The 23,070-nt window shown below is 43.3% G+C and overlaps 1 protein-coding gene and 1 long non-coding RNA gene across 4 annotated transcripts in view; one reads left to right on the plus strand and one right to left on the minus strand.

The window, feature by feature from the left end:
• The window catches only part of RBM33 (RNA binding motif protein 33), an 87,455-nt gene that overhangs the window by 41,036 nt on the left and 23,349 nt on the right, over positions 1-23,070 (plus strand). For 2 of the 3 annotated variants that reach the window (XM_083704645.1, XM_083704644.1), the window contains exons 11-15: positions 439-589; positions 2,105-2,436; positions 3,697-4,035; positions 5,603-5,890; positions 8,625-9,254. In XM_083704645.1, the coding sequence (XP_083560771.1) occupies positions 439-589; positions 2,105-2,436; positions 3,697-4,035; positions 5,603-5,890; positions 8,625-9,254 (1,740 nt within the window). Of the gene's footprint in view, positions 1-438; positions 590-2,104; positions 2,437-3,696; positions 4,036-5,602; positions 5,891-8,624; positions 9,255-18,263; positions 18,688-23,070 lie in introns of those variants that run through there. The other variant, XM_083704646.1, reaches the window with a different exon arrangement.
• Positions 14,492-18,265, minus strand: LOC310828077. Its single transcript, XR_014556616.1, has 2 exons — positions 16,021-18,265; positions 14,492-15,647 (listed from the first exon to the last, which is right to left on the minus strand). It is a non-coding gene; the product is annotated as an uncharacterized lncRNA (long non-coding RNA).

Genomic DNA, 23,070 nt, shown 5'->3' on the forward strand with positions numbered 1-23,070 from the left:
GGGATAGAAGGTCAATAATTGCATGGATTTCACTAAGCTTGAAAAGAGATGGCATTCCTGTGGTGCTGCTGTGATTATTAAAACATTTTGAATTCATTGTAAAGATATTGTGCTTAGGTTCCATGTTCACTGCCACAGTGAAAGATATGACTCAGTAGGGTTGCCAATGTATACAGATTACAGAAAGGTATTTTAATCTTTTCCTATAAAATAAATAAATATTCCCAATGGTTAGGCTATGTAAGAAGTTTTCATAGGATTTCATGTAATATTTTGTACTTACTCAATTTTAGAGATGTTGTACATTGCTTTGGGCTCCCTGTTGAGCGGAAGGGTGATAAAAGAATAAAATTAATCTAATAAATGAGCCATAGAAGAAATGCTTCAGGATTATTTTAACCTCCATTTGTGTTCCGTGTGTCCCCTTGTATTATTCAGGGTCCTCCAGACTTTCAGCAGAACCCCCCTGGACCTGTTCCTACCAACTTCAATCAAGCCCCAAGACTCTCCCTCCAGGATCAATGGAGAGGACCACCACCGCCTCTGCCACCACCTCCTCCACAAGATAGAGAGCCTTTCTTCATGGGAGGTATTGTCCTGTCTAGCATCAGAAGCAGCAGCTTGTTGTCTTAACTATAGGCATCCCCCCACTTACATGGGGGTCATGTTCTGGGCCCCCGTGTGTAAAAGTGAAATTGGATAAAGTGGGGAGCACCCTCTAAGCACCCTTTAAACACCCTCTCTGCTGCTCTCTTCGATCCATATAGAAAATACTGTATTCCAAAAATATCCACAACTAGAATTGAAGCTCTGGCGCTGGCAGGAGGCTGGAAGACACACAGGAAAGCGGCTGTTACTGCTGCGCTGCCCCCCCCCACATCAGCTGTTAGGCGGGGAGGCTGAGCAGCATAAACAAATTCCCGCTGCTTATCCAATCTCTTTGGGGGCATCCTCTGCCTTCACTAATGCCCTCTTCAGGCTCCAGAAAGAGTGTCCTCGGAAACCATGAGGAATCTCCAGGTTCCTCCTGCCATTTCTGGATTTGAATTGAATTATTTAATTATTTCCCATTGTCACACTTCTACGCAGTCACTTTCCCTTCTGTCACTTCTACGCCATTGTTGAAGCTGGCAAATCCTCCTATATCTGGAGCTTGGGATTTAGCAATTAGGTACCACAATATTACTTACCCGATTCTCTCCTGTAAATTTTTAACATAGTCATGTTTACTGGCTTATACATTATTGTAACATATATGTAAGAAGAAAACTTCTAAGATGTCAACTGAAAAAGTGATGAAAACTTTCACAGGCGCAACTTGGATTTCTCTTCCATTGTAACTCATTGTACAACCCTTAATTGTGTTAGTTGTTGCTGGTGGCTGCTTTCAGTAAAACAACAGGACTTCCAACCAAAACCATCTTTCCCCTATTGATTTTCCATGAAGACATGAATAGTTCTGCTTGCAGGACTTACCTGGATTCTGTGGGTTGATTGGGGTGAGAGCGTTCCTCCTGTTTTGGAGAAGGGTTTTGAACTACAGGGACCTAGTGGTCCTCTCTAACCCAGGTATCTACTCCAGATATCTAAGGCTCTTAGAGAGTGATAAAAGAAGCAAAAGTATGTATCTCTCCCTGCCCCTTTTGTAACATCTGTGCAGTCTAGAATGTTTTGTGAGGAAAGGATCTTTGTTTAGTGGCAAATCACATGCTTTGAATGCAGAAAGTGGCACAGATCCAACAAAAAGGAGCAGATAATGCTAAAGGAACCTCTTCATGTAATCCTGAGAAGCCATTGCCAGTCCGTGTAGACAATATTGGGTTAGATGGACCCAATAATCTAACCTGGCTTTCCCCAACCCGGCTGCCTTCCATATGTTTTGGGTTCAAGTTCCTGCCATTCTGCTGTATGCTGTGCTGGCTGGGGCTGATAGGAGTTTCACTGTAAAACATCTGGAGGGTGCTAGGTTGGGGAACACTGGTTTAAACTAATATTGCAGCTTCCTATGTGAGCGTTATCTGAAGCAGGGGTGTGAGGACTAGGAAGGCTGTTCAGTTTGCTCCATGGATAGATTGGTTTTATGACTGCGTTTTGTTTCTGACAGAGCCAAGATTTCCCAGCCACCACTTGTTTGAGCAGCGGAGCCCTCCTCCTCCTCTACCGCCCCCACTCCTCAACAGCGCCCACCCCATTCCCAACCAAAACCCGCACCCTTTCAGCCAGCCTGGACCAGGTTTTAACCAGCAGGGGCAGCAGCACATGTTCCCCAGAGAGAGGATGGTGAGGCCAAACATTCAGCCGCAGGGCCCTGTGGGAGTCCTTCACTTCAACCAGCCTGGAGCAGCAAATGCACGACCTTTCCTCCCTCCCAGGCAGTCGTTCATGCAGGTGCCAGGCCAGCCGTTTTTGACAACTCTCACACAGCCCAACATGCAGGTATGAAACGAAAGCAAGAGTTCCTACGAATCTGCATTTAGAAATATTGCGACAGCTTTTACCTAAGTTCCCAAAAGTGCAATGCCTCCAAAGCTGCCCAAAAGTTGTTACTCTAGCACCCTTTTCACGCCACTTTGATCAGCAGGGCAGAACCTAGACCTGCCATCCCCTAATTGCTGCAAAAAGTATGGTAACTGTATTGATGAGTGCTTGGAAATTAATGTCCAGTTTTCCCCCAGTATCCTTTTGCCCTCTTTTAGAGACTTTTAAAGCATGTAACAAACACATTTAGTTGACCCCCTCCTCTCTCTTGATCTTTTTAGCTGTGGGCCTAAGAATAAAGTGAGTTTGTGCAGGTGCTTACTTTTTTCATCTTAGCTATTCCTTAAGAGCCTCAAACCGTTTGTTGCTTATGCAGGGAAGTGTGGAAATCTTTGAGAAGTTCTCCTGTGCACAGAGTTGAATGTTTAATGTTTGAATTGATGGTACAAAATATAGATGAAATTTAAATGTGCCTTTTTATTGCTGTGCCAAGCATGAAAACATATTTATCCCCCTGTGCCCAGTGCTAATTGAATTACAAGGTTTCGTGGCAACTTTGTATTGGCATAGTGCTTCAAAGTGAAGATATTAAACTGCTTTGATTTTTGCAAGGCTGTTCACAGCTAATGAGATTAGAAAAGTTTGTAATGCAACATTTTGTTCAATAGTCTATGGTTTCCTAAATTGATTTATTCCAGAAGAAATATGAAAATAATCTATTGTTTAAAAACAAGTTCCTGTACAGTGAATAGATTAAGCATGCATCTAGAAAACAGCCATATTAGCTCACCATAAAGGTTAGAGCACCCTCTGCTGGTACTATTGTTTTTCATTTGAGGATACTAATAAATACACAATGGCTGGTATCGTGCATTCCTTTCACTTATTAAGCTTCCTTTAAAGTTTAACTATTGTGCTTTAGTAATTGTAGGAAATGTTCAGACTCCAGTTAGACTTCTTCATTATTATTATTTTTTAAAGGAACAGCCAAAACATAATGCTTATGTGCAGTCCAGCACTTTAATTTAGCCTAACTTAACTTTAAACTCGAATTGGGTGGTGGTATGCTTATTAATAAAGGTGTATTCTTTGCTGGTTATAGTAATTGTGAAATACAGAGTGCTGCTTAAATCCTATTAGCTACATACAGCTTGAATGTTTAGGAGCAGGCCTTTTTTGAGTTTGCAGCTCATGTATGCTTTCCTTTAAAATGTGCAGGGTCCCTTGCACCCTCCTTTGCAGCCACAGCATCAGCAGCATCCACAGCCGCCGCAACAGCACCATCCACAGCCGCATCAACAGCCGCATCAGCAGCATCCGCAGTCACATCAGCAGCATCCACAAACAGCCCAGCAGCACCACCAGCAGCAGCAGCATCAACCACACCAGCAGCACCAGCCACACCAGCAGCAGCACCATCTCCTTGCAGTGCCCCCCCAGCCTCTGATTTCTGTTGCCCCATCCCAGTTTAGACCTCACATGCAGGCACAGCAGCAGCACTCAAGCAGCAATCGGATGCAGTGTCAGCAACGACAAGGTCTGGTAAAGGCCAGGCATGTAAGTGACATTTAAATACAGTACAGACAACTCCCGTTTTGTGCATGTTCAAAGAACACACGACTGTGTATGTGCAGGCTGTGTTCAGACCCAGAAGGGGGTGGGGCGGGCTTATGTGCACTCCACTGATGTGTGTGATAACCTGGAATGCAAACCCCAGTTGTTGCCTGAAATAAAAAATAACAAAAACCCTAGTAGTTTTCTTCAAAAATGAGAAGGCTTGGGGTGTGTGTGTGTTTTGAGGGCAAATGCAAACCTCTTGAAGAGCCACTTGCTGGCCTGTGGATTTGATACCCCTGTTGTATGGTGTGGCACTATTAGTGTTATGGCTTATCTCTTGCACAGCCTCTATGACGCTCCTTCCATGCTAAATTCAGCTGCCTTGGCAATATTATTATTATTCAGTTTATATACCGCCCTATATCCGGAGGTCTCAGGGCGGTTCACAGAACAAAATCAGAATATAAAACCACAAAATATATAATCAAAATAAAAACAACCCATTAACCCCACCCTACCCCTTGTTCATTATTACGATCAAAAAAAGAACACTCTTATTTGGATAGTGTCTTGAGTTTGTTATCTTGAGCTTGAGAGGCCAAGTAATCTTACTACTATTGAGCTGTGCAAAGCAGCACAGAGGAAAAGAGATTTCCATGGGCAGCTTTCTCAATGCCATGTTAAGGGTTCTTTCTTTCTCCCCTTCCAAGGGAGCGCAATTTGAACATTCCAGTAGTGAGCAGGCAAATGATTCATTGCAGCCCTACCTGTGTTACTGAGTGATACTTCTTTAGTACTAGCAGTGATAGCTAGAAAGCAGAAATAGCCCTACTGCCAATGCTTCAATGAAGTTAAGGCACATGGGGGCAAAGTGAGAAAGGAAAGGGACAAGGATTGGCTTCCCAACTGCAGTGATGATGTTGAGCAGGTTAACTGGCAGTAGAGAGTGCAGCAAAGAGGTGATGACAGTTCAGGAGAGGCTTTGCCATGTGGTTTGCCTGCAAGGTTTTGAAAGAAAAGAAGGCAAGGATGTGTAGGACTGGCTGTGTGTGTGTGCGTGCGCGCGCGCGCTTAGAAACATTATTTAAGGAAGGCTGTGTCTGGAGGTGAAGTTGGCCACATTTGTTCACTTCTAGTCACAAATCCTGCAGTTTTGTCAATCCATGGTTGCTGTGCTAAAGAATTTTCAAACTGCTTAGCACTGCTTTGTCCTTCTGTTTGTGTTCACCTGTGTTTCTTGAGGCCCTCTGCAGGGTTGACACCTTCTCTGCCACAGAAAATTCTGTGCTGGGGAAAAAGATAATTTCACTGGACACCTGACTAGCTGTTAGTTCTGTTGCTTCGTCTGCTCTTCCTTTGGAAGATTCCATTCCTCAAAGCTTATCCAAGGCTGTTAGTACCATTAGCATGGCAAAGGGGACTATAGACCTGCATTTGCTATAGAAATGACTGCACAAAGAAAGGTGATTCAGAATCTCCATATGTTATCAGTTAAGGTACAGCAAAATCTGCATGCTTAAAAACTCAATGTTATCAGGGGGTTTTTAATGTTGATTTTTTTTCCCAGAACACACCAACACAAAACATGGTGAAGCGTCCAAATCAGCAACTCCAGTCACCTGCTCCAAGGAACAGTAACTTGCGGGAATTGCCGATAGCACCTTTGCATGCAATCGAGGCTGCTAACAACCGAAGAACCTCAGCACCTGCTGCTCAAGTAAAACCCATTACCAGTACCATGCCTACTGCAAGACCTATTGCTAGTGTGAAAAACCAACAGGGAAGGACTGAGACAAAGCCTAGAGCAGTTATTCCAGTGGCACAACCTAAAGTGGAGATCAAATCTGAGCCAGAGGTAAGGCCTCTCCTCTGTCTATGTTACATAGTTTTCTGCATCTATCCTAGTTTCCAGGCAAGCACAGATGAGTAAACTGGAGAGATAGAAGAAACACCTTTACCAGCGCACACAATCCAACTTATATGTTGGTGATTCCCTCATCTGCTGAAAAACATAAGGCACACCTGTTACTTACACTTTTGTTACAGCAAAAGTTTCTTATTGTAAGCCGTGATCAGGAATTGGAGCTCACTGTCACCAGTCTTGAGAGTCAAGTGTGCACTTTACTGGAATGAGAAGATGGAGCCTAAAGGAGAAGTCCATTCGGAATGGGGTATATGGGAAGCTCTTCCCCTCAGCCAGCCACCAGATGTGGTCCACAGGTCATGGGTCAACCTTCCCTGATGTTATCCTGTCTGTTGGCAAGATGCAGTGATAATATTAAATAATGAAATTCTGTTTTTGTGGAAACAAGAATTGCCTATATCGCTTGAATACCATTGAGTGATTTTGGAGAACCAAGTTACTGTGAAAGTACTATTAAAAGTCCCTAGGTGGAATCCACGATGAACTTGCTAGAAACTCAGTTGCATGTAACTCTAAGCCAAATCATATCTCAGCACAGCGCAATTGTGCAGGCTCCCTGAGAGGAGATTGTGACTGCTTTGCTCATCTGCTGGTTCTGCTGTGCTGGACCAGGCTAAGTCATGCTTTGGCTTAGCAGGTTATATGAACCTAGGCTCATGGTTTAGCTGTCCCAAACCAAGCACTGGCTGTAACCCACAGGACAAATCTTGGTTACAATTCATAGTCTGTGTGGAGAGAGCTAAACCATGAACCTGAGTTCATTAGACATGCTGAGCTCAATGCAGTAACAGTAAGAGGACCAGAGGGACCACAATCTCTGAGAGCCTGCACATTGAACTGTTCATGCTAAGCCATGGTTTTACTTAGCATAATGCGCAAACTGAGCTTTTATGGCTTTAAATGAGACACAGTGTCTTATCCTCAGTCACTCTCCTGTAGTATAGGCATAATACTGAGCCTACCTTGCGGGATTGTTGTAAAAATTACTGAGACAATGCTTTGAATATTCTAAAGAACTATATAGCTGCTAATTTCTGTTGTTATCCCTTACAGATAGGCTTGAATGATGAATATCAATGGTTTGTCACTGTAAATGCTAACTACTGAATGCTGATGTTTTTTCTGATCGGTTGTTACAGAATATAGAGCAACTGTACTCAGTGAAATAGATCACTTTAGGTTGAATTGGCCCGTAAAACTTAGACTAAAGTACTTTACCCCGCGAGATGGAAAGCTTGCTAATTGCACTTTGGATGGATGGCTATTTTCAGTGTTCTCAGTTTTTTGTTTCAGATGGTCAAAGTCAGTGTGGTCCCGTGGGCAGAGAGTTAGATGTGGTACCCTTGGGTTCAGTGCCAACTCTGCCATGGAGTCATGTAGCATCTTAATCTGAGTTAGAAATATGGTAAATGGGAATGGGGACCTATTTACTCACATTGTTAGGGGAACTCAGATATTAAGACGAGCCTAGCAAATTCAAAATAGTATGCAATTGTAAATGATAGGTTCCAGTTTCTCCTGCATACACTTTCAGCTGATGACTTTTTAAACACCTTACCTGCCAATTAAACATGAACATTGCGTAAGAGAATCTTTGTGAAAGCAATATGCGAGTGAAACTAGTTCAAGCAATGTTACATTGATTCCATGGTGCAGGATCTTCCACTTTTTCACTGCTTCCAAGTGCTGGTGATCTAAGCTGCTGCATGCCGAATGAGGTTTCTTCAAGATGTATACTAAATAAAGCATATCCGGTTGGTGCTTTAGGGGGTTAAACTATTGTAGTGTTTAATAAGGAAGAGTTCTTAGCCTATTATATTATCCTTTAACGTTTGTCCTGTTGAAACTTGCAAACTCAGGAGCAACACTTGGCAGCAGCCTTTCTTTTGATGTTCTTGATTTCCCTGTAGCTTCCTGTAAGAATGTGTTTTCTGCCACAATTTTAGGCCCCTTGGAAAGGTTATTTGATGCACAAAGGGTATAATACTTTCAGAAAAGCTTAAGGCTGGAATATTAAAGGCATTCCTGATATACCATTAATATTCCAACACTGCATTTGGCAACATTTTAATTCTGAAGAGAGTGCATGAGTTCAAGGTCAGAGAGATTGACTTGTGCTGTTCATTATAACCAATTATTGTGTGACAAATGAGTTTCAGATCAGGCTGAAAATTCTGTAAGAAAAATCAATAGTTCTAATCAGGGCCTTTCAGGTCATTTACCACCCTACCTTTTGTTAGTTTGTCAGAAAAGAGCAAGATAAAACCCATGTGACAGTGGGCTGCCTCTGCATTGTTACAGCTTCCATTTGAAACAATATTTTGAGATCTTGAATTATATTAATAGTTTAATTGGTTTCAGCAACTTCTAAATGAGTTCCGATTTAGAAGGCTTCAGTTTCAGCATTCTGATTCCCCCCCCCCCCCATTAAGTAAAGTCCAAACTGGAGTCATGTATTTTTTGACTCTTCATAGGTTGCCTAGTAATAAACTTGCATTGGTAGCTATGTCATTTAAAAGCATTAGCACCATATTTCAGTTGATTTAAGATGCTCATGTTGAATGGATGCCATCAATGCACTCTCTTTTTTAAAAGCAAAACCAAATTTGACCAAGCTGGATAGGAGTTACTATCCCTATAACTTGTTTCCTTTGATGTTCTGCAGTTTCCTGATGAAGATGAAGAAACCAGACTCTACCGTTTAAAGATAGAAGAACAGAAGCGCCTAAGAGAAGAGATCTTGAAACAAAAGGAGCTCAGGCGGCAACTTCAGGCTGGAGCTAGAAAAAGAGAGTTGCTTGAAAGGCTTGCACAGCAGCAGCAGTCTTCAACCCAACAACAGGAGGAAGAAACTTCACAGTTGCCCACCAATGGCAATCCCTTGCTTCCCCTTCCCGGTGCACAGCCTCGCCAAAATGTGAAGTGCAGGCTGATGGTTAAAAAGCAAGACCCAGTAGCTCCAAACCCCCCTGCTTTTCAGCCTAAGCCCCCCAATATTCCGCAGGCTGGAGATAATGCACAATTTCAAGGACAGCAAATAAAAACAGTGAAGCAGCTAAGACAGACTAGGACAGTGCCCGAAAACGAGCTCCAGCTGCCATACAAAGGGTTGCAAACAAAGCCTCCTGCAGCCCACATGAACCCGTCCCAGATTGCTCGTGTGGCATCAGTACAAGGCCAGCCTCAGGAACTGAAGCCTGGGGTGAAAAGAACTGTCATGCAGCGGGCAAACAGTGGTAGTGGAGATGGGCCCCATGTCGGCACCAAAGTCAGGGTGATTAAATTGTCAGGAGGGGTAAGTTACCAGGCTTGTCTGTCTTTTGTTTTCTTGTGTTTTTTGTGGTCCCTGTCTGTCCTGTTGGTGTTGTTATTTGCAAAGGCCCAAAGAAAATGGAGATTGATGAGCACAGGCTTGGGGGGACGACGACCCACATTTCAAATCTTCCTGTTAATTTTGAACTGTCACAGCTGTGTATAGCTATTTTAAATCATTTTCCCCAATATCATACATGTACGTTTCCCCATATTGTAATCTTGAATGGTCTTGCTGAACTGATCGCCAAATGGATCAAGTGATCAGGGTAAGCACAAGTAGCATAAAGGAGGCAGACCACATGCTGGTGACTTAATAGAATGTTCTCATTTGATTTTGATCCAAATCAAAAACGTTTGGTAACTAACCACAGCCAAAAAAGGGCAGTGAATGCTGAACCGAACACCAACAATTTGTGGTTATGGCCAAAAGATCTTCCCTCCTTTTTTCCTTTAACAGAAGCCTTTGTATGAGATGTTGCTCTCTACTTAATTGTGCTTAGGTCACTACCTGATTACTAGGTAACAGGATGCCAGACTTTAGGAAAAGTGACAATAAATTGAGGAATAATTTCGAGTCCCCCTTTAGGCCAGGAAATAGAGAGTTATAAATGCAGTTTATGCAGCATTTTTCAGGAATAAAGCATAAGAGCTGTGTATATCTCTTCTAGAAAGAAAATAAGAAACTTTGTTGAAGGACTTTGAAATGTGAGAAATGAGGAAATGGATTTAAGTTGAAGGGAAATTATGTGTATGTTTAACCATATTCTCTCCCCTCACCCTTCCTCCCTGTCTCCTAAGGACAAGAATAGCAAATTTGTGTGCCTTGTTTTTCAAGTAGCAGAGAACTAGTTCACAATAAAATTACATTCAGGCTTCTGCCCTGACTCAGATTTTGTTGGTACTGCAATACACAGGATAGTAGCCAGGAAAGCTTTCACTTTGGAGTTCTCCACCCTCCCCATGTAGGTTGTACTGCCCTGTTTTGTGCGTCAGCAAACAGCCTCACCACAGGGTGCATATAAATGGTACTCGAGAGAAGTGGGCAGAAACTACTTGATAAAGACTAAGTAGAACTGAGCTAAGGGTGTATTTTGTTTATGTGTGTATCACAGGCTGAACAGAAAAAATGAGACTCTGTAGTTCAGTCCTTTTCATAGCAAACATGACTTCTCATCCACTCGCAGGCAAGATATGCCAAACAGCCTACTGGCCAAAACAAGTTATCTGCTCCTATTGCAGAAATATTCTTTGGGATACTGTATATTTGAGGCATTATTTAGTGCTGAGCCTTTAGTAAAGGTTCATCCAGTTTCGTGGAGTTGGACAGCATTGGAAATAACTTAAGGAGTGAGCTGAAATTATTTTAGTTTGTTTCATGCAGTGGTGGTGTTTTTCTCCCAGAAAAATAATTAGCTCTATTTTCCCACCCATTTTAACCACTATGGTTAAATTGTTAGGATTCAGACTGAAATAGTTCGGAGTGCAGAGAAGTTGTTTTAAGATGTTCCTTATTAAGTACAGCTTAGTTGTAAGATCAGTTCAGCAGGGGAGTAAGAAGCCCAGAGAGGCTGTAGAATTTCCTTGGAGATTGTTCTGTAAAGGCTGGACAGGCATTTGAGGGACGGTTTATGTATGGAGGTTGAAATACAAAGAAGCTTTGTGCACAGGAGAGGCATCTGCCTGAAAGCAGTGCTTTCTTCGAAATGTTTTGCCGCAACATCTCCCACTGCTAAAGAGGCAAGTTGCTTTTTAAATTGCAGATTGGCATGCCTCCTTGGCAGTGTGAGATGCTGTGGCAAGAGCTTCAAAGAGAGCTCCAGCTGAGTTTGCATGGTCCTAGCCTTCACGTGCATAGAGCCGCTTTGGATTGAGGCCAATGCATCCTGCCTTAAAGTATCAGATGGGAATCTCTTCCAGCTCAGATTATAGTGATCCTTTGAGGAATCACTTTCGTTTACAAGATTTTGACAGGCGTATATTCTTTAGTAATAGCTAGGCAATCTTAATTCCAACTGGTAAAAACTAAAGGATTGTTGAAATCATATATACCAGTGCAGGAAGTCTCCACAACGAATTGTTGCAGTTATTCAGTGTAGCAGATATATGCAATCTTTTTTCAACCACTTGCCTGGTGGCCATAGGCAACTAGAAATTTGACATAGGTGCATGAGGCTGCAGAAAGGAAATGGAATGTTCAGCCCCTCCTTTAGCAACATTCTGCATTTATTTGCTGGTCAGCAGGGGGTTATTCACCTTCTCTCCTTCCAGAGTGGGTAACAACCCAGGGTTTGGCCCTTCTGCTGACAACCCATTATAGGGTTGTAGGGTAGGAAGCCCTCCGTTCCCCGCTTGACAGAGAAAGCAAGCAGGCTGCTGGCAGAGGCATGGAGTGCTTCATTCCTTCTCCAGCAGCCTGCTGGGTTTCTGTACTGGGTGCACAGGAAGTAAAGCTCCCTCTTATTCATCCATCATTGCAACTGAGAGAGCTGGCGGCAGAGTAGAGTGCTCCTTCTCTCTGCCTTCTGGATTTTTATGGTAGACCAGCGATGGCAAAGCCCACCACCTGCAGGCAGTTTTGAAGGGTGGTCAGGGCCACCAATCACCCAAGCTCATAGGATGGCAAATTTAATGTCAATGGATCAGCACAGACATATCTCTTATCTTAGCGTTGCCCCGCAGTTCTAAGATTGGAGATAGGCCTCTGCATGTCCTTTGGGGGTAGAAGTTAGAAGCAGATGCTTATCTTCAATCTTAATGTTAAGTACCACAGTGCCACACTTATCTCTGATCTTAAATACAGTGGAACTATAACACTGAGATCAGAAATAAGAGATTGGGAAAGCCCAGGTGGGCATGGTTTGCCCAAAATGGCTTCCTGGGCCAAATTCAGAGGTGGGCCTAATTAGGCTCATGGGCTGGAGGTTTCCAACTGCTGTGCTTAGTTACTCAGCAGGCCAAACTCCTACATTTCTTGCATGGGCACACGGGAAGCTGGGGGTAGATCTAGAACGATTGATGCCTCTGCTGACAACCTATTGGATCCACAGAAAGGAGTATCACCACTTAGTCGTCCAGCATAGAAACACAGCAGGTTGATGGTGGAGCCTTGACATGCAGGACAGACTTTGCTTCCTGCATAACTAGCACAGAAACACCATAGACTATTGGAAAAGGGGCAGAGTGATCTGACCATTTCCCATGGCTTCACGGAGCACTCAGCATAGAAACAAGTGAGTTGATGGAGTGGGAAGAGAGTGCTCATTTCTAGTTAGTACAGTGTTTTGCTAGTCTGTTTTTTAGTCACAAGAGAGGCTGGGAAAGGAAGAATGGAGTGCTTTGCTTATTCTCCACTAGCTACTCTTGTGAGTAAAAAGCAGGTGAGTGTAGGATATTGCCAGGACTAATTTATCAGGCTAGGTATCTAGCTACACAGATATTTGGGTGATATATTTCCTCTTTTTGCAATACACAGACATATTTCACGCTGCAGAGTTCCTAAGGGACTTGGTGTATCTTCCTCTAAACTTCTAAATAGGGGTGAGCCAATTTTCCAGTGCAGGCAGGTGTATAGCCACATTCCTTTGTACAGAAAATTGCTACTAAGCATGAAAACTCAGATCAAGATGCTTGATTAAATTTTCAATAGTTTGTCAGAAAGTTACAACCATGTTACTTTGTTCCACATGCTGCACAGAGAAAAGGGGAGTTATTGGCAGCAAGGGAGACAGTCTGGACAATTTTGCTAGTCTAAGCTTACACAAAGATTAAGTCTGTCAGAGCCCTCTGTAAGGTAGACATCCCAAATCCTGCTGAATGTCTAGTTCTGAGTCCTGCCTAGAGCATGTTTTGGTAATTCTCCTTTGAGGCATCTATGTATTCTTCCTTTGGGTCAAGGTTTTGAATGTAAGTGTTCCATCAAAATCTGAACTCATCTAGGTCAGCTATATCATGTTCTGGCTGAACAGTATATTGATCTTCTGGTATTGCAGCTCTTTCTGAAAGTGTTGAGAACTACCAGCCTGTTGAAGATGTGTTTCCATTTTTTGCTTTTGTTCAGACTCATTGACAAGAATATTGATGTTGGTGCTTTCAGCACAGCTGTGCCATTGCATGTTATTGCAAAGCCAACTGCAGCATTTGCTGGACATTGTGATCTTTAATCCATTGTTTTCAGAAGTTTGAAGAAAAGTCATAATTCTTCAGCTATCTTCTCCTTTAGAAGTGTATTATGAAAGTACTACCCTTCTCACATTTGTGCATGAAACATATCATTTATATCAGAAAACCTATGTATAAGGTGGTAGATTGGCATGCAACATATAAACTGTCAGGTGGTACAGTTGGGGTGTACAGATATTCATGGGAAATGACCATTCAGCTCACCAAAGCTTCCTATTATGTAGCACAGGAGTGGGGATCCCCAAGTTATGGGTTCAATTAAGCTGGGAACAGATCCCAGTTTGGCCCATAAGGCTGTTTTCTCCAAACCACTTGCCCCAGTCGCACACTTGACATCATATGTGATATGGGGTGAAGGACGGGTGAAGATGCTACTGATTGGCAGTTAGAGCAAGCCAGTTGGGGTTGGCTGCACTACTGAGTTCCCACTGGGTAACTAGCTAGCCAATCCTTGAATGGGCTTGCAAAGAGTCCTGCTCAGCACTCTGAATTGCCAATGATCAGCTGATCAGTGGTACAAAGCACTCCATCACCATTGTGACATTAGGTGATTAACAGGTGGTGTTCCCACTCACCTGTCAAATTTGGCCTGTGCAGGGTAGGGGAGATAAGGATCTGGCCTGCTACGTAATTCCAGTTCCTTACCCCTGTTGTAGCAAATGAGAATGAGGCAAAACACAAGTGTACGTAATCCCACCTGTGCTTGCTGTTCTCTGTAACCATATTCTCTATGTAGGATTTTTCTTATTTCAAGCTGCCTTTATGCTGTGGTTAGGGATACTTGTTCCCTGCAAGTCAAAAGTCAGTTTTCTGCCTTGAGAAAAGAACTATTATGCAAATAGCACACATGGCAGGAATCCTGATCACTTAGTCATTGATCTTCAGGATGCTTTGAACATTTCAAACAGAAATATTGAAATGGAGAACCTCTTTCCTTACTGCATTTTTGGCCCAAAGGAGACTGTACCATGGAAGTTGAGCACAAAATATATACTTATTTACATTTTTACACTGTGTATTAGAAGTTTTTTTTAAAAAAACAGAGAGGGCTGCAGTGTTTGATCAAATAGGTTCATCTATTAACCTTCCAGACCGTTAAAAAAGTACCCCTGATTAATTAGGTGCCATTTTAGAAGAGAGAGCCCCCCCTCTCCCCCAAACTGGTGCCTGCCATTTTGCTCCCCTCTTCTCTATTCTCTGCCCTTGTGGACATAAGATGGAGAGATGTTGATGGAGACTTGCAGATCCTTGGGGTGCCAGCACCTTTGTCTCTGGAGGGCGTTGGTGTGGCAAGGAAAAAAGATTATTCTACCCCACCACCAAGACACTGGGCACATCTGCTCCAGTTCGGCAGATTTGCTGTGGAGTGAGCTCCACTGAAATCAGTAAACCTTACTTCTGGATAGGTTGCTTCAGACAACATCATGTTCTCTCCCTCAGAATTGTTGGTTCTGTGCATTTTCAGATTTATACAAACTTGATGAAAACTTGTATGATCATTAACGAACTACTTTGTTTTGTCTAGGTAATGAATACTCATATAAGCTACCATATAAAATAATAAGAATTCTAAATTGTTGTAAGCCACCTTGAGTAGGGTTTTTTTTTTGTATAGGGTTGGACATAGCTGTCAGTATACATAAACCATACATAATATATTGACTTAGCAGAGCACAAATAAATTTAAAAGCATAATTAATCTTAGCAAACTCATGCTGTCATTCACAGTGGAATTTTTTTTAATACATCGTGACATCAGTGACACAACATGGGCACTTTCAGATTGACTTTTGACACACAAGGTTTGCCAACACTTGCTAAGAATATGGTAGGATAACACTGAGTCAAGTTTACGCTAGGAAGTCAACCTCCTAACTCACTGCTGTTTGCTCAGAACAATGCTTCTGCTTTGCCTCTGCTTCTTGGGTGCATATATCAATATTGTAGTAAAAGCTTTCTCAGAAATATCTTTGTGTGTCTCATCCTCTTTGTCTGGCTTACATTGAAGTTTCCAGAGTAACCATAAATTAAGAGAATTTTAGAAATTGTGGTGTTAAATTTGCATTCATACTACTACTTGTTGATGTGATAAATAAGAAACTATGTTCTTCAGTTGCTGTGACTCATTCTTCAGAGGAGTGTTCATATCATGTCATTTGCCTTTTGGGCTGGCAACAGGTTTTTAGTAGGAAGTCTTGGCCAAGGAAGGGACGCAGGTGGCGCTGAGGGTTAAAGCCTCAGCGCCTAGGACTTGCCGATCGAAAGGTCGGCGGTTCGAATCCCTGCGGCGGGGTGCGCTCCCGCTGCTCGATCCCAGCGCCTGCCAACCTAGCAGTTCGAAAGCACCTCCGGGTGCAAGTAGATAAATAGGGACCGCTTACCAGCGGGAAGGTAAACGGCGTTTCCGTGTGCGGCTCTGGCTCGCCAGAGCAGCGATGTCACGCTGGCCACGTGACCCGGAAGTGTCTCTGGACAACGCTGGCCCCTGGCCTCTTGAGTGAGATGGGCGCACAACCCCAGAGTCTGTCAAGACTGGCCCGTACGGGCAGGGGTACCTTTACCTTTACCTTGGCCAAGGAGGAAGATTTTATATAATGGCCATTCAGAATTGGGCTACTATTTGGCTGAATGGCTGCTATGACTCACTGCTTTTCTGCTTCCTTTTCAAGCTTGTTGCATTGTCTGCTAAGGACTGTTTTTGGTCTTCAGTGCTAGCTGTATTATTTTGGGGCCTCTTTGGTAAGGTCTTCTCAGTAGGGACCCCCCCCTTTAATCTAGCAGTTGTAGAGTATGCAACCCAGGAATTCTCTCATGACCTCCGAACTTCTTGGGTGCAAAGTGAGAGTGGCAGTATTTTTGGACTGGTGAGCCCTTTGCAAGTATTCAGGGCTAGGGTAAATGCCCAGCCTCATCACTCGGGAGTTACCAGTGCTTTGTCTGCATCATAGCTTTAATTGCATTCTGTACCTGGTCTGCAGTGGATATTTTTTCAGAGCTGGGTTGTGCTGTTGGATTCCCCCACTACCACCACCATTGTACTAAATGATTTTTGAGCTGAATGTTTATGTGGGTATTAAAATAGGTGAAATAGACAATGCTCCCAGACATGAATGCACTCATACATAAATCACTATGCAAGTAAAAAACTAACATGTGGGCTGTGCTAGAAACTTTCTCCCTGATATGCATTTATATATTATTTATATTATTTATATTTATATATTTATATTATTTATATTTGGGTTTCAATAGGAGGGAACATTCAACAATAGATATCCCCCACCTGCAGTCTGAATTCTTGTCAGACACCTTTTCTATCTCATTCTACTGTCTTTCTGGATTGGGCCCAAGTTCCACTGAAACCCATGAAAGTAGTTAAATGCAATGGGGCTCAAATGAATAGTATTTAACGGAGCCTAGTCTTGTCAAACCTTTGCCTCTGTCTCTCAGCCCCCTACTTCCCAAACCCTCTTTGACTAAACACCCTTAGGCTCAGTATCCGCTTGCCCCCTTCCTTCTGCTTTCATTGTGCTGTTATTCTGTCCTTAGACTATTTTTCCCTTTCAGCCATACTGGCCTTTCCTTTAAACTTAGAGTAGTTGTAATGTGTACTACTGGCATCTTCCTTTGGAGCAGCACTTAACAGGAAAGGGGTTCACACGATTTGCACACAAGTGACAGCACAACACAATTATATATTAGCAATTTTTATTATACCTTTCTTCCAAGGGACTCTGGGTGCCTGGTCTTTCTTTTTCCCGCAGTCCCCAATTTTATCCTTGCAGCATCCCTGGGGAGAGAGAAAGTGACTGGCCTTAGGTGAGCTTCATGACTTAGTAGGGATTTGAACATGCATGTCTCTGGTCCTAGTCCAACACTCCAACCTCTACATCACACTCTTTGATCACCTTGTCATGGAAATCCCTTTTGTACATGCAGATGACCTTTATTCTCTGTCTGGCTTCGCCCCTGAATCCCCATAAATGCATCCTCATAAATCATGAAAATAGTAAATCTAGTGCCGCGTAACATTTTTTTTTCCAGCGATACTAAAGCACAACACATGCAAAAGGAAGCACTTGTGACAAGCTTGTGCTACAGAATTGAACCCCACATGGGCAAATGGGGGATCTTGTAGAAATAGTGTCTTTCTCTCCTGCAGTGATCTAACTGGCAGAAGCTTTGACGTTTGGGGGTGAGAGCTGATCCCAGGGAATTACTCCAGCCATTATGAAGTTACTTGTCCATTCCTTGAATTAGGTGGACTGACGCTATTAATTATTATTTCTTCCTCTGCTTCTTAAACTTAAATGATCATGTATGGAAGAGGAAGCTTCTATCATCACAGTGCCTAGACGTGCCTAGACGTTAAGGGGTTTGAAGGGCATATTTTTACATTGATCTCCCCAGTACAATTGTAACACATAGAAACATAAAAATATATTAAATGTTAACACTAGTATTTTTTCCTGAGATCAAATAAAAATGCACCATAGGCTACTGATGGTTGACTTATGGGGGATTCTTCTAGTATTTCCTTCTCTATAAATAAATCCATTAGCCTGTGGAATAGCAAGCACTAAGATTTGAGGTTATAGTACTAATTGTGACAGTATAAACTAGTATGGCGGAGTAGTGATGACGGTCTTATGAAGCAGGTTTGTGGTTATTGTCCCTATATTCCTTTTTGGTGATGGAATTTGATGTGTACATGTTGGATGATACCCATTGACTACTGTGGAATTACAGAATGCTTAACATTAACTGCTGTTCAACCATCTTATGTTGTTGTTGGGTGATTTCTCCTTAGCCAAAGACTGACCTCCCTTGCTCAGAGTGATATGTCTAGTCCTCTGTCGTCTGAAAATGCTGAGTCTTATACTGGACCAAGAAACACACCTTAATCTCTGTGGAGAACTGCACTAGTGGGTCTTTCGTATATGGAAACTCTGCTTTGTTTTATGTAATTGTTGCAACTGTTGGTAGTCATAGTGTCTCCAAAGGCTGAAACAGCAGAACTCTTCATTCCACTCTACATGAGCTATGGCATTTATACCAGGAGTGGAAGAGGTGGGGGAATGGGGGGGGGGGGGAGGGAGAGAAAAATTTGCTTCAGTTGGGAAGCAAGCATTCCTCTCTAAAAATGAGAACTGTTCAAAAAAGTTTGATTATTGTATACTTTTGGTTTTTTGCATCTGTATTGCTCATCTCATGCAATAAAAATGTTTAAATAATGTGTACTTTTATAGCCCTTTTATTGTGATCTCATAGATCATAACATCGGTTCTACTATATGGAAATCCACAACAATACTGGAGACAACTCACATTTCTGTTAATGAGGGCAGGACTACAGCTTAGGTGTGGTTTCATTTCAGACTCTGTATTTTGCAATTGTACTCAGGACCTACCTTGCTTCCAATAATTGAAACTGTGCTACTTAAGAGCTTCAGCTCCTGCTACTGTAAGTATAGATGGCACAATCCTACCCAAGCCCCGTGCTGTTTACTTCAGAGGGCTTCCATGCTCTTGCCCACTCATACATTCCTGCCAGAACTTTGGTCCTCCAGCTGTGCCATCCAAAGGTCTGCTCCCTCAAAAGACTTTCTTTTTGTCCCTTGCTGTCCCCTGCATGCTTGGTATTACCTTCCAGAACACCTGCAGTTTCCTGTGCCCAAACCCTTCTTCAAAATCCACCTGCCCTGTGAATCATTTGACACAGCCCCTTGATTCCCATGCTTTGCTGTAACTCCGCCTGTAGCTAAAAGTGCTCATTGCTTCCCTAATTACCCTTCCTCCCCTCCTTGCCCCCACTCTGTTTCCTGAGTCAAATTTTAAAAGGTATCCTCCTCAGGGCAGGGAACTGACCTTTTGCAGTCTGTAAAGCATTATGGCACACTGGTAGTACTACTGTATAGATCAATCAATAGCAATTGCAAGGAGAACAAATTTTGTTCCATAAAATGGACCAACGTCTCGGAGACAGTACAGTGGTACCTTGGTTTACAACCATAATATTTTCCGGAGGCCAGTTTGTAAACCAAAACAAGTTGTAACCCAAGGCGCGCTTTCGCCAATGCCCCCCCCCCCAAAAAATTCCGTAATCCAAAAAAAGATTGCACACCTCTGGGTTTGACGTGTTTGTAATGCAAAACGTATGCAAACCAAGATGTATGCAAACCTAGGTACCACTGTAGTAATGCTACACTTGAAATAAGTAGAGAGAGGGCTTCTTTAAAGTACAGTGGCCCATTATTAGGATAGGCCATTGAAAAGGGTAATACAGTGGTACCTCGGGTTACATACGCTTCAGGTTACAGACTCTGCTAACCCAGAAATAGTACAGTGGTGCCTCGCAAGACGAAATTAATTCGTTCCGCAAGTCTTTTCGTCTTGCGAGTTTTTCGTCTTGCGAAGCACGGTTTCCCATAGGAATGCATTAAAAATCAATTAATGCATTCCTATGGAAACCGCCTTCAGACCAGGTCCGGGGACAGTCTGTCCCCCGACCTCTTCTGAAGGCCGGCGGGGGGCGAAAGTCTTTGCTTCCCCCTGCCTGCCTTCCCGGGAGAGCGAAGAAACGCAGCGCTGCATTTCTCCGCTCTCCCGGAAGGCAGGCGGGGGGGGAGCAAAGACTTTTGCCCCCCGCCCACCTTCAGAAGGCGGGCGGGGGGCAAAAGTCTTTGCTCCCCCCGCCTGCCTTCAAAAGCCCTCCGGGACAGCGGAGAAACACGCTGCGTTTCTCCGCTCTCCCGGGAAGGCAGGCGGGGGGGAGCAAAGACTTTTGCCCCCCGCCCGCCTGCAGAAGAGGTCCAGGACCTCTTCTGAAGGCGGGCGGGGGGCAAAAGTCTTTGCTCCCCCCCGCCTGCCTTCCAAAGCCATCCGGGATAGCGGGAAGCACTTCCCTGCTATCCTGGACTGCTTTTAAAATGATGGCGGTGGGGAGCAAAGCCTTTTCGGCCCCCGCCGGCCTTCCTGGACCTCTTCTGAAGGCCGGAGGGGGGGGGAAGGCTTTGCTCTCCACTGCTAGCATTTAAAAGAGGTCCCGGGAGATTTCCCTATGGGCTTTCTTCTTGCAAAGCAAGCCCATAGGGAAATTCGTTTTGCGAAGTGCCTCCAAAACGGAAAACCCTTTCGTCTTGCGGGTTTTTTGTCTTGCGAGGCGTTCGTTTTGCGGGGCACCACTGTACTTCGGGTTAAGAACTTTGCTTCAGGATGAGAAAAGAAATTGTGCTCTGGCGGCGCAGCGGCAGCAGGAGGCCCCATTAGCTAAAGTGGTGCTTCAGGTTAAGAACAGTTTCAGGTTAAGAACGGACCTCCGGAACGAATTAAGTACTTAACCCGAGGTACCACTGTACTGAAACCATGCATCATCTCAATTCCCCCCCCCCCCACCTCCCTAGGTATTTTCATCTCCATAAACTGTAATTACAACTTGAGAGTGTGTGTATTGGTATAAAATAAAATATCAAGTGGGTGGGCACTTCAGTGTTGGGAAATGCATTGTGGGCTAGAGAGCTATAGATTACAGTGGTACCTCGGGTTACAGACGCTTCAGGTTACAGACTCTGCTAAGCCAGAAATTGTACCTTGGGTTAAGAACTTCCCTTCAGGATGACAACAGAAATTGTGCTCCGGTGGCAGCGAGATGCCCCATTAGCTAAAGTGGTGCTTCAGGTTAAGAACAGTTTCAGGCTAAGAACGGACCTCCAGAACGAATTAAGTACTTAACCCGAGGTACCACTGTACTGGCATCTTTGGTCTGGGCTGGATTAACCTTCATGCTGCATAGCCTACAGTAGGGTCTCTGTCCAATTGTCTTTCTTGCTACGAGTAGTTACCTCAGTAGCCAGGTGAGGAGAGCTCATGCAACTCCAAGGCATAGCAGCTCTTCCATCATCACAGGAAAGGGAAGCAGAGTCAATCCTGGTCCCAGCTGGAAAACACCTCAGAATACGTAGGAGACTTGCCTGGTATGAAGATACAAGAAACCGTTCTATCACAGAGGATACCAGAAGAGGTTGGGAAAGATGGCAGAGCAGGGATGGGAAAGGCTGGCTATCCTTTTTAGAAATGCATTTGTGATTGCATGCCAAGCATTTAAGTCACAACTGATTTGTCATGTTTTTGGGGGAGGAAACCAACCCCGTACCCCGTACCCAACCTCAGCTTTAAATTATGTGTTCAAATATAACTGCTGACTTCCTAGCCTTTGCTAAACATTTACATCTCAGCAAAGTTGGTTAGAAACAGATTCTAGAATTGTACTTTTTTTGCTTCCTGCATAGTATAATTTGCTAACTTTTTTAGTTAAGAGGAAGTGTCTGTCATCATAACTTCTGAACTACAGGCGCTTAGCCATTTCATTTTGCCCTCACAGAAGTCAGTAGTGTGCATATCCCCAACACCACCACCGTTCCAGTTGGAGTTTTATTATTTTTTACCATACAACCATACATAATCCGTTTCCCAAGGCAAATGTAAACTGTTGTTGAGACTCTGAAGGTATGAATATTTCTCAGTGATAGTTCTCAGTGTTCATCGAATTATGAGTTCATTGTTTCAGTTATAAAAATAAGATGCCGAGTTATGTATTAAGAAATCATCACTTCATTAGCTCTCCCCATTCCTTTATATACAGATTCTTGGGGTGCATGACATATATTGCAAGCAAAATACGAGGCAAACCTTATCACCCATTGTTTGTGCAATCAAGGTATTGCAGGGGTTTGGGTCATCATTATTCTGCCCATTATGTTGCTAGATAGAAACTAGTGAATTTGGTCAATTTTAACTTAACATTTCACTTGTCACTAACACATGCATGTTTGTGTTTTATAAATTACAGTCATACCTTGGGTTACAGATGCTTCAGGTTGTGTTTTTTTTGGGTTACGGATGCGCTGAAACCCAGAAGTAGCAGAAGGGGTTACTTCTGGGTTTTGGCAGTCGCACATGTGCAGAAGCACTACATCGCACTTTGCACATGCACAGAAGCACCGAATCGCAACCCGCGCATGTGCAGATGTGATGCTGCAGGTTGTGAACGTGCCTCCCGCACGGATTACGTTCACAACCCAAGCGTCCACTGTACTGTGTTTTGTGTTGCTAAACATTTAAAGTCCTCCTAAGGCAAGATAACATACTGTAGCAAGGACCATCTTTGTGGTTTTCACAGCTCATCAGTGTATATCTGTAACCTCTGAAGGGCATGTTTTTCAAATAACATGAATTCTCTTCAGAAAGGAAAAATATGGAGGATTGTGCTGGAAATACCAGTAACATGTGTAGAACAGTCTTTGTTCTATAGCACCTTTGTGCATTCATGTAAGTGCCCTGAGCAGTACTGGGCTTTGTGTGCATGGTGTTGCTCACAGCACATCAACAACAAAACATTAATTTCCAGTAGTGTGCTTAAATTGAATGCTATTGTGAACATTACCAGAAAATAGAAAAGAAAAAGAACTCACTCTATCTTTTCCTGCTTCTATCTTCTCCTGCTTCTGCCATCCTGTAGAAAATAAGAATTGTGAGTGTATGTGAGCCCAGGTAATGTATGGAATACACGAGTCTTGCTAGCGCATTCTCCATAGGTGTTCTAGGGGCATTGCCATGAGA

The sequence above is a fragment of the Podarcis gaigeae genome, assembly GCF_964106915.1.
Source record: "Podarcis gaigeae genome assembly, chromosome: 12".
NCBI classification, from domain to species: domain Eukaryota; kingdom Metazoa; phylum Chordata; class Lepidosauria; order Squamata; family Lacertidae; genus Podarcis; species Podarcis gaigeae.